Source organism: Salvelinus sp. IW2-2015, linkage group LG17, assembly GCF_002910315.2.
Source record: "Salvelinus sp. IW2-2015 linkage group LG17, ASM291031v2, whole genome shotgun sequence".
Classification (NCBI taxonomy): domain Eukaryota; kingdom Metazoa; phylum Chordata; class Actinopteri; order Salmoniformes; family Salmonidae; genus Salvelinus; species Salvelinus sp. IW2-2015.
This window is the reverse complement of record NC_036857.1, coordinates 8,310,167-8,322,258: the sequence shown is the minus strand read 5'-3', so window position 1 is coordinate 8,322,258 and position 12,092 is coordinate 8,310,167. Positions and strand designations below refer to the sequence as shown.

At 44.8% G+C, this 12,092-nt stretch overlaps 1 protein-coding gene across 5 annotated transcripts in view; it reads left to right on the top strand.

Moving 5' to 3' along the window:
* LOC111976778 (rabenosyn-5) overlaps positions 1–12,002 on the top strand; it is a 20,593-nt gene extending 8,591 nt beyond the window's left edge. For 3 of the 5 annotated variants that reach the window (XM_070447839.1, XM_024005896.2, XM_070447836.1), the window contains 4 exons: positions 7,728–7,830; positions 8,036–8,140; positions 8,303–8,566; positions 8,710–12,002. In XM_070447839.1, the coding sequence (XP_070303940.1) occupies positions 7,728–7,830; positions 8,036–8,140; positions 8,303–8,566; positions 8,710–9,537 (1,300 nt within the window). In that variant the 3' untranslated portion in view covers positions 9,538–12,002. The remainder of the gene's footprint in view (positions 1–7,727; positions 7,831–8,035; positions 8,141–8,302; positions 8,567–8,709) is intronic. The other 2 variants (XM_070447837.1, XM_070447838.1) reach the window with 2 other exon arrangements.
* Positions 12,003–12,092: the final 90 nt, after the last annotated feature.

The following is a 12,092-nucleotide window of genomic DNA, read 5'->3' as shown; positions in this document are numbered from 1 at the left end:
AGCCCGGATCTCAATCCCATTGAGCATGTCTGGAACCTGTTGGATTGGAGGGTGAGGGCTCAGGCCATTCTCCCCAGAAATGTCCGGGAACTTCCAGGTGCCTTTTGTGGAAGAGTGGGGTAACATCTCACAGCAATAATTGGCAAATCTGGTGCAGTCCATGAGTAGGAGATGCACTATAGTACTTAATGCAGCTGGTGGCCACACCAGATACTGACTGTTACTTTTGATTTTGACCCCCCCCCCTTTGTTCAGGGACACATTATTCAATTTCTGTTAGTCACATGTCTGTGGAACTTGTTCAGTTTATGTCTCAGTTGTTGAATCTTATGTTCATAGAAATATTTACACATGTTAATAAGGTTGCTGAATATAAACGCAGTTGACAGTGAGAAGAGTTTATATGCTTTCCGTTTGGCATAGACAGAAATGTGGAAGTCATTGCCTCCAAAATGGGATCACTTTTTCAGTTGGACACAACTATAGCAGAAACTGAAATTCTCACCATTCAAAATGACATTCAGCTGAAACCCAGGGCAACCACTGAGATGAAGGAAGAGTTCTGGGATCTACTGATAGATGAGAAGTATCCCAACATAAGATGTGCTCTCAACTTATCAGCCCTTTGTGGATCAACCTACCTCTGTGAGTCTGCATTTTCTCACATGAAGATAATAAAGTCCAAGTACAGATCTACTATGACGGACGACCACCTTGTGGCCTGCATGAGACTTGCAACACGCTGCTACAGCCCTGATTATGAAAAACTACTTGCCTCCACCCAATGCCAAAAGTCACACTAAGGTAGGAAATTAAATGAGTTGCACTTATTTGTGTAAAACATGTTATTGGTCCACATTATATTTGGGTATCAAATAGGTATCATAGCAACAGGTTCATACTCAGTGGTGTGTTGCGTTTCATACATTTTGTTGGTTGGTTTAGATTTTGAGACTGGTAGATCTCATCAGGCTGGCAAATGAAAAAGTAGATCTCACGTCAAAGAAGGTTGGGCACACCTGGTCTAGAATGTCATTATATGCTGTAGTGTTAAGATTTCCCTTCACTGGAACTAAGGGGCCTAGCCTGAACTAAGAAAAATAGCCTCAGACTATTTCCTTCTTCACTAAACTTTACAGTTGGCACTGCATTGGAGCAGACTGCCAGATGGTGAAGTGTGATTAATTTCTCCAAAGAACATGTTTTCACTGCTCCAGGGTAAAATGGCGGCAAGCTTTACACCACTCCAGCCGACGCTTGGCATTGTGCATGGTGATCTTAGGCACTCGGTGGTCCCGTTCTGTGAGCTGCTGTTGCTACTAGACATTCCCACTTCACACTAACAGCACTTACAGTTGACCAGGGCAGAAATTTGACAAACTGACTTGAAAGTCACTGAACTCTTCAGTAAGGCCATTCTACTGCCAATGTCATTCTACTGTTTGTCTATGGAGATTGCATGGCTGTGTGCTCGATTTTATACACCTGTCWGTAGGGTTGCATATTTTGGGGAATATTCAGAGGTGAAAACTTTCCGTGGGAATATATGAGAATTAACGGAAATATATGCAAATAAATATTGATACCATTTAAATGTACATGCTTTTTGCATTGGATAGATTTACCATATCATATGGAGACAGAAACATAAACCTTATACCTTATCATAAGTAGACATAATTGCAAATGATTAAATCCTTCCAATAGAAAAAAAWAAAWAATATTTGTTACGAATTGAACTTTAATTAAATTAGTTGACTCTTCACATGGGATGATTTCACTGAATAACAAAATAAATGGAATATTGAATGATCCCTAAAAATCCATCGCATCTCCCAAAAATGTTTTCAACATCTGTAAAATGAGAGTCTAGAAACTAAATCTTTGGTTGTCTTCCTCTCAGGCCTCCATGTCTTCTCCCTGGACCTCCTCAATGTCCACCTCTTGAACATCAGACTCTGAGGCCTCATCTTCACTGTCACTTTCCAACCTTGTTGAGGATGGCTCGTTGTCAGGCTCAAAAAGCCTCAAATTTGCCCGGATGGCCACCAATTTTTCAACCTTTGTCGTGGTCAGCCTGTTGCGTGCTTTGGTGTGTGTGTTCCCAAACAAGGACCAGTTGCGCTCTGAGGTGGCTGATGTTGGTGGCTGATGAGATATGTTGGCACGATTGCCATATTGCATCTCCATCCCAAAGCCCTTGCTTGGAAGTGTACTTTGCCAGACTGCCAAGAACCTTGCCCTTTAACAAATATTTAAAAAAATAAAATAATAATAATATATACAGTGGGGAGAACAAGTATTTGATACACTGCCGATTTTGCAGGTTTTCCTACTTACAAAGCATGTAGAGGTCTGTAATTTTTATCATAGGTACACTCAAACTGCTGAGAGACGGAATCTAAAACAAAAATCCAGAAAATCACATTGTATGATTTTTAAGTAATTAATTTGCATTTTATTGCATGACATAAGTATTTGATCACTACCAACTAGTAAGAATTCCGGCTCTCACAGACCTGTTCGTTTTTCTTAAGAAGCCCTCCTGTCTCCACTCATACCTGTATTAACTGCACCTGTTTGAACTCGTTACCTGTATAAAAGACACCTGTCCACACACTCAATCAAACAACTCCAACCTCTCCACAATGGCCAAGACCAGAGAGCTGTGTAAGGACATCAGGGATAAAATTGTAGACCTGCACAAGGCTGGGATGGGCTACAGGACAATAGGCAAGCAGCTTGGTGAGAAGGCAACAACTGTTGGCGCAATTATTAGAAAATAGAAAAAAATAGAAGAAGTTCAAGATGATGGTCAATCACCCTCGGTCTGGGGCTCCATGCAAGATCTCACCTCGTGGGGGGCATAGTGATCATGAGGAAGGTAGGGATCAGCCAGAACTACACGGCAGGACCTGGTCAATGACCTGAAGAGAGCTGGGACCACAGTCTCAAAGAAAACCATTAGTAACACACTACGCCGTCATGGATTAAAATCCTGCAGCGCACACAAGGTCCCCCTGCTCAAGCAGGCGCATGTCCAGGCCCGTCTGAAGTTTGCCAATGACCATCTGGATGATCCAGAGGAGGAATGGAGAAGGTCATGTGGTCTGATGATTCAAAAATAGAGCTTTTTGGTCTAAACTCCACTCGCCGTGTTTGGAGGAAGAAGAAGGATGAGTACAACCCCAAGAACACCATCCCAACCGTGAAGCATGGAGGTGGAAACATCATTCTTTGGGATGCTTTTCTGCAAAGGGGACAGGACGACTGCACCGTATTGAGGGAGGATGGATGGGGCCATGTATTGCAGATCTTAGCCAACAACCTCCTTCCCTCAGTAAGAGCATTGATGATGGTCGTGGCTGGGTCTCCAGCATGCAACGACCCGAAACACACAGCCAGGGCACTAAGGAGTGGCTCCGTAAGAAGTATCTCAAGGTCCTGGAATGGCCTAGCCAGTCTCCAGACCTGAACCCAATAGAAAATCTTTGGAGGGAGCTGAAAGTCCGTATTGCCCAGCGACAGCCCCGAAACCTGAAGGATCTGGAGAAGGTCTGTATGGAGGAGTGGGCCAAAATCCCTGCTGCAGTGTGTGCAAACCTGGTCAAGAACTACAGGAAACGTATGATCTCTGTAATTGCAAACAAACGATTCTGTACCAAATATTAAGCTGCTTTTCTGATGTATCAAATACTTATGTCATGCAATAAAATGCTAATTAATTACTTAAAAATACAATGTGATTTCGGGATTTTTGTTTTAGATTCCGTCTCTCACAGTTGAAGTGTACCTATATAAAAATTTACAGACCTCTACATGCTTTTAAGTAGGAAAATCTGCAAAATCGGCAGTGTATCAAACACTTGTTCTCCCCACTGTATATATATATATACACTGCTCAAAAAAATAAAGGGAACACTAAAATAACACATCCTAGATCTGAATGAATGAAATATTCTTATTAAATACTTTTTTCTTTACATAGTGAATGTGCTGACAACAAAATCACACAAAAATTATCAATGGAAATCAAATTGATCAACCCATGGAGGTCTGGATTTGGAGCACACTCAAAATTAAAGTGGAAAACAACACTACAGGCTGATCCAACTTTGATGTAATGTCCTTAAAACAAGTCAAAATGAGGCTCAGTAGTGTGTGTGGCCTCCCGTGCCTGTTGACCCCCTACAATGCCTGGGCATGCTCCTGATGAGGTGGCGGATGCTCCTGAGGGACTCCTTCCAGACCTGGACGAAAGCATCCGCCAACTCCTGGACAGTCTGTGGTGCAACGTGGCGTTGGTGGATGGAGCGAAACATGATGTCCCAGATGTGCTCAATTGGATTCAGGTCTGGGGAACGGGCGGGCCAGTCCATAGCATCAATGCCTTCCTCTTGCAGGAACTGCTGACACACTCCAGCACATGAGGTCTAGCATTGTCTTGCATTAGGAGGAACCCAGGGCAACCGCACCAGCATATGGTCCACAAGGGGTCTGAGGATCTCATCTCGGTACCTAATGGCAGTTAGGCTACCTCTGGCGAGCACATGGAGGGCTGTGCGGCCCCCCAAAGAAATGCCACCCCACACCATGACTGACACACCGCCAAACCGGTCATGCTGGAGGATGTTGCAGGCAGCAGAACGTTCTCCACGGCGACTCCAGACTATGTCACGTCTGTCACATGTGCTCAGTGTGAACCTGCTTTCATCTGTGAAGAGCGAATTTGCCAATCTTGGTGTTCTCTGGCAAATGCCAAACGTCCTGCACGGTGTTGGGCTGTAAGCACAACCCCCACCTGTGGACGTCGGCCCTCATACCACCCTCATGGAGTCTGTTTCTGACCGTTTGAGCAGACGCATGCACATTTGTGGCCTGCTGGAGGTCATTTTGCAGGGCTCTGGCAGTGCTCCTCCTTGCACAAAGGCGGAGGTAGCGGTCCTGCTGCTGGGTTGTTGCCCTCCTACGGCCTCCTCCACGTCTCCTGATGTACTGGCCTGTCTCCTGGTAGCGCCTCCATGCTCTGGACACTACGCTGACAGACACAGCAAACCTTCTTGCCACAGCTCGCATTGATGTGCCATCCTGGATGAGCTGCACTACCTGAGCCACTTGTGTGGGTTGTAGACTCCGTCTCATGCTACCACTAGAGTGAAAGCACCGCCAGCATTCAAAAGTGACCAAAACATCAGCCAGGAAGCATAGGAACTGAGAAGTGGTCTGTGGTCACCACCTGCAGAACCACTCCTTTATTGGGGTGTCTTGCTAATTGCCTATAATTTCCACCTGTTGTCTATTCCATTTGCACAACAGCATGTGAAATTTATTGTCAATCAGTGTTGCTTCCTAAGTGGACAGTTTGATTTCACAGAAGTGTGATTGACTTGGAGTTACATTGTGTTGTTTAAGTGTTCCCTTTATTTTTTTGAGCAGTGTATATAAATAAAATGACCCTTGCCCTCATCCAGGCCAAGGTGGCGAGACACGGTAGTGATGACACCATAGGCCTTGTTGATCTCTGCACCATACTTGGGGTCCAACATGTACACTGCGGCGTGTATGGGCTTCAGGCAGAAGTCTTCACACTTTTTGATGTATTTCAGAACTGCAGTTTCCTCTGTTAGAGCAACTGTGAAGTGGGCAGGGCAGTACGGATTTCTTCTCTTACTTCTGCAAGCAGAGTCTGAACATCAGACAGGATGGCATTGTCTCCCTCAATATGTGCAATGGCTACTACTATAGGTTTCAGGAGTTTCAGGCTGCTTACCACTCTCTCCCAAAATACATAATTCAGGACGATCCTCTTGATGGGGCTGTCCATATCGGCATACTGTGATATGGCCATTTCTTGGAGAGACTCCTTCCCCTCCAGGAGACTGTCAAACATGATGACAACAACACCCCAATGGGTTTTGCTGGGCAGCTTCAATGTGGTGCTCTTATTCTTCTCACTTTGCTTGGTGAGATAGATTGCTACTATAACTTGATGACCCTTCACATACCTAACCATTTCCTTGGCTCTCTTGTAGAGTGTAGTGTATCCATTGTTTTCAATGCCATGATGTCCTTGAGGAGCAGATTCAATGCATGAGCAGCACAGTCAATGGGTGTGATGTGAGGGTAGGACTCCTCCACTTTAGACCAAGCAGCCTTCATGTTCGCAGAATTGTCTGTCACCAGTGCAAATACCTTCTGTGGTCCAAGGTCATTGATGACTGCCTTCAGCTCATCTGCAATGTAGAGACCGGTGTGTCTGTTGTCCCTTGTGTCTGGGCTCTTGTAGGATACTGTTTGAGGGGTGGAGATGATGTAGTTAATTATTCCTTACCCACGAACATTCAACCACCCATCAGAGATGATTGCAATACAGTCTGCTTTCTCTATGATTTGCTTGATCTTCACTTGAACTCTGTTGARCTCTGCATCCAGCAAATGAGTAGATAAAGCATGTCTGGTTGGAGGGGTGTATGCTGGGCGAAAAACATTCAGAAATCTCTTCCAATACACATTGCCTGTGAGCATCAGAGGTGAACCAGTTGCATACACAGCTCGAGCAAGACGTTCATCAGCATTTCTCTGACTACGTTCCTCTATTGAGTCAAAAAAACTTCTGATTCCAGGAAGACCATGAGCTGTTGCTATCGATAAGGTGTCTGATTCATCATTTTCACCTCGAATAGAAGTAGAGGGACTTTTGTCAGAGGTTGCTTGTTGTGAGCGCTGAGGGAACTTTATGCACTTGGCCAGATGATTCTGCATTTTTGTTGCATTCTTCACATATGATTTGGCACAGTATTTACAAATGTACACTTTTCCTTCTACATTAGCTGCAGTGAAATGTCTCCACACATCAGATAGTGCCCGTTGCATTTTCCTGTAAAGATTAGAAAAAAGGAGTAAAAAAAAACAAATGCAATTCCATGTACAGATAAATAGTTAAGCAGTTAGATTAAACAACTCCTTTGTAAGATAAATGTTTTAAAATGAGACATGTATGGAAACAGGTGAATTAACACTCCTTAGTTAGCAGGCTCAAGCAAGCTAAAACACACATGGTAGCAAAAAATAACTAGCATAAATTGTTAACAAGTTAGAAAGGAGTTAAACACACTTTGCTATAGGCTACTATTTACTAGTTAACAAAAAATAATATATGTCATGTAAAATATATTCACCCCTGCCAGTATTGTAATCAAAACTTACCAGAAAGCATGTAGTCCTTGACTCAGACAGTGTAGTAGTGTGGGCCCAATAGCATCTCATTAGTGTGCAAGATTTTGAGAATCAGCTGTACATGTGATGGAAGAGTGCACTGCACATGTGATGGAAGAATGCACTGTGCATGTAGAGGGTTGCAATTCCATTGAATTGGGGATAGTTTAACCAAACTATGCCTCAAGACCTAGAATTGCCATGTGTATCCCACAAAAGGTTCACTGTTATAAGCAACTTTTTTTGAAGAATTTAAGCAAAATTCCCAAAGTTCCCAGGCTTTACTTCCCATGGAAAATTTTCTGAAAAATTCCAGACATTTTCTGTAAAGTTTCAGACCCTTTGCAACCCTACCTGTCAGCAATGGGTGTGGCTGAAATAGCTGAATCCACTAATTTGAAGGGGTGTCCACCTACTTTTGTATATATAGTGTATTTTGGCACAACCGTAATTTGAATAAAAGTGTCTGCTAAATAACCATATTCTTGTAACATTCTCTGTGTTTCTGTCAGTAAGAGGATCTTAACACTGGGAATGAAGGAGGAGCCACAGCCCCATCCAAAGAATMTCCAGCTGCAGAGGATGGTCAGATACACAGCCACATTGTTCRTCCAGGTGAGACAGAAGGTACACTACTGTACATAAAGAGCAACTATGGATATGCTGAATGGTGTGGTGAAGAGTGAATGATTAGTCACTTTCCCCAGAATAATAGCTCATTACACAACACATTCAAACCCCTCCCTCTCTTTCTCAACCCTTTTCTCTCTTTCTCTGTTTCTCTCCATCTCTCTCTCCCTATCCCGCCCCCCTCCTGCAGGAGAAGTTGCTGGGTCTGATGTCTCTGCCCACTAAGGACAAGTTTGAGGAGTTTAAGATGAAGCGGAAGCAGGAGCAGGAGAAGAGGCTCGCCCAGGAAAGACTGGTGAGGAGGCTGCTTATTGTTTACACTAAAGACCCAATAATGATACTCCAAAAAGGGTCTGATATGTCTGATACCAGGAAAGCTAAAAGCAACTGCTTTTATAAGTAATGTATTATATAGTAAAGCTGTCTCTAAAAGCATACATTCCTATCTTCCTGCCAGGCTGCCCAGAAGAGAAGGCAGGACTCTGAGAAGAACCGCCCGGCCTCTAGCACCAACGGGGAGCCTCCCCAGGCCCCCAGAGTCCCCCGCATGACCAAAGCTGGAGGCTGGCTGCCCTCCTCAGACACCCTCCACACCCACGGGGAGCTGGATGACCCCATGCTGCAGCAGATAGAGAATATCCGGTCGTTCCTGCGGCAGGCCAAGGCCGCCCAGAGGCATGACGAGGTGGCCATGCTGGAGGAGAACCTCAGGCAGCTGCAGGTGGGGAAACTTACATAATGTTACAAAATGTAGCTGCTATATGTACTGCGATTACAATGCAATGGACCGTAACAGGGCTCTGGTCAGAAATAGTGCACTGTGTAGGGACTAGGGTGTGATTTGTTGAACTGTGTGTTCTCCAGGATGAGTACGACCAGCAGCAGACCCACCTGGCCATCACTCTGTCCCAGAGATTGGCCCAGGAGGAGAGCCTACAACAGGAGGAGTTGCAGCGCCTGGAGGACAGGAAGAGGGGGAAGATGAAGCACAGGGCTCAGAGCCAAGCCCCAGGATCCACCCAGGCCACATACACCTGGCAGGGCTCACTGAACCTAACTGATACAGGGAGCCTCCATAGGGAGGGGGAGGAAGAGAACGAGGAGGAAGAGTTGACCCCTAAAGCAGAGAGGAGCCCCCCGTCCATGAGGGCCTTCCCTGCCCTGACGGACCAGGATGAGGAGTCGCCCCCGTGGCTGGGGGGAGATGTAGAGGGACAGAACAGCGCCTCCCTCAACCCCTTTAAGGAGGAAGACTCCTCCACGGTGGAGGAGGATCCGTCCAACCCGTTCTCCGAGGAGATCCAGAAGGAGCACAAGGAGGTAGCTAACGGGAAGAAGGAGTACAACCCGTTTGAGGAGGAAGAGGAGGGTGGGGTGCAAGGGCAGGTTGAGGGCGTCACAGGCAACCCTTTCGAAGAGGAGGAGGAGAACGATGAAGGTAACCCTTTTAAAGAGGCTTCTGGGAGTACCCCGCCAGGAGCCTCGACCAATCCCTTTGAAGAGGAGGGTGAGGCGGCGATGCCAGACGTTGACTTGATCGAGGAGGAGTTGCTGCTGCAGCAGATAGATAACATCCGGGCGTACATATTCGACGCCAAGCTCAACGGGAGGCTGGATGAGGTGGAGCTGCTGTCAGAGAACCTGAGAGAGCTGCAGCGCACCCTGCAGGAACAGAACAGTAAGACACGCTGACAGTGACACCACCTCCATCTCTACTTTTCCCATCCTCCATGCCATCACCTGATACTTACAACAGGGCTGCCCACCCAGGGCTAGAAGCTAATCCTGAGACTCTACAATTGTTCCCTTTAAAGCTGGGATCCGCAAAAGGTGAAACATCGCCACTGGTCGCCCCAGGTGCAGTTGTTATTGTTTTTCAAACGGAGGAGATGAGCATCCAGCATCATGATAAAAACAGTTTGCAGTACATACTCTGCTGTTATGTCCAGAGGAGGCTGGTGGGGGAAGCTATAGGAGGACAGGCTTATTGTAATGGCCGGAATGGAATGATTGGAACGGAGTCAAACATGGTTTCCATATGTTCTGTGTGTTTGATAACATTCCATTTATTCCATTCCAGCAATTACAATGAGCCCATCCTTCTATAGCTCCTCCCACCAGCCTCCACTGGTTCTATCTCATGTGCAATGATGTCCGATGAAAAAAGTGTTTGTTTGAAGTAACATCTTTGTTGTTGTAATATCGCAAACAGACGTGGCAGTTTCACCGCTAAGGATTCCAGCTTTAAATGGCCAATGATCTCATTGATTCTGGGTTGGTTAAGGTAAGTGTTAGGTGGGTTAAAACATTTGTGAAGGAACCACCCCCCATTCCCCTTGGGTATTAGCCCTCTAGACCCACGGCCGCATCTCAATATTCTATACTCCCTCTCCTTGTCCCTTTCCTTCATCTGTATTGATGTGATTGAACTGCACAGGTGACAGCACCTAGCGTTATTTCTTTGCCGATCCTGATCATCCTACCATGTAAGTGCAGGGTCAAGGAGAGGAGAGAAAGCAAAACTAGTCTATTGAGACCCTGCTCAGGGTTATGCAGCCTAGCACTAAAAGGAGATGCATTTACATTAATTTCTTCACTCTTGTACATACTAATAACACTCACACTCTATGAAGGCTTCATTTAGGAGCCCTGTTGTTTTTGTAATTATATCTGTATGGTAAGAAGAAGCACAAGGGCACAGTAAGTCATCACTTCCAGACAGTTGTGCATAGTCAGCCACAGGAGGTAGGATCCAAGGGGTCATATTTGGGTAACAGAGGCCTGACATCGTCTGTAGTCCTGCTATTCAATACCAATACCTTATGTAGAACCAGGGTTGCCTTGAAGGTCGCAAAGTGTTTGGAAATGTTATGGTCTTCTTGAACGAAAACGTTCACTCTGAACAGTTTCGAATGACAGCTGTCGTCGGCACCTGAATACTAAGCATGACTAACTTGATACTGCTACATTTTGTCTGTCAGATCTTCACATGCATGTTTGAGTTTGTATGGGAGTGGAACACCATTGCCGTTAAGACATCTTTTCTCTGTCATCCCTGGGGTCCAGTGACCGCTAGAAAGAGAATGTTGATGAACAAAACATTAAGCCATGGTGAGCGATACCAACAAAAAAACTTTTTTTAAATCCTGCTTTGCTTTCAGGGACTCGTTCTGTTAGCTGGTTATGTCTATTGAATGACTAAGTTGAAGCACAGGATAGATTCATTTGTTTTCAGTGAGTGTGCATGATATCACTGAGACACTTCTGCAGTGGTCCAAAGTAGGCTAGTCTTTCAATTATGATTTTGTCCTAGTCTCTCTCCCTGCGCTGTTTTATCCTCCCAACACAGTGGCGACACTAGTTCTAACCCTGTGTTTTCTCTTTTAGTGCACCAATGATGGCAGGGTCAGAATCTGTCCTGCTCTGAACTTACTTTTTTACCCTGCAAACATCCAGTTTACATTATGCAACTGATTCAACCAAGTCTCTCTTAACAGCACTTACCAATTAACACACACCGTTGTTGCACTGGAGATGTTTCAGTCCGAGGCACAGAATAATAGGTTAATTTACCCAGAATGCTCCATCTGCCTTCTACTCTATATTCATAAGGTCTTGGCAAAACGTAAATATTAAATCTAGTTTCCCTCTTTGGATTCTTGATTTCTCATAGGTAATGAAAAAACACTAAACCGCTACCTAGTATTATCACATACTGTGGGCAAACTGTTTCCTGTGTAAGTACTTTGATGTTGTATCCAAGTACTAATTTCCTTGCCTTAAAGTATATAACAGTACTTGATATTAAGTTGAACTAAAGCAGTATTGTTCGCTGTAGTCTCATGCACACTCAACTGTGTTGTAGCTAAACACAACAGAAACATGAATAATTTGTGGCAAATGTTAATGAACTGTTGAGCTTTTTCATGTTTCCTGTTTACCTTTAGTTGTCACAGGCAGCTCAATTCAGATTTCCCCCCCCACCCCCACGAATTGGTCTTTTGACTAATCAGATCTTTTCAGAGCTGATCTGATTGACAAAAGACCAATTATTGAAACAAATATCAGAATTGGGCTGCCTGTCTAAACACAGCTATTGAGGCTCCATCACTCAACACTCAACACTAAATAAAGACATGACCTATGAAAAATTGGAAGGGTGGCATTTTCATTTATCGACATTACAGGATGTGAGTGTGTGTTGCAAATATTATGCCTCAACTCCACACATACACACTTGATTTAAT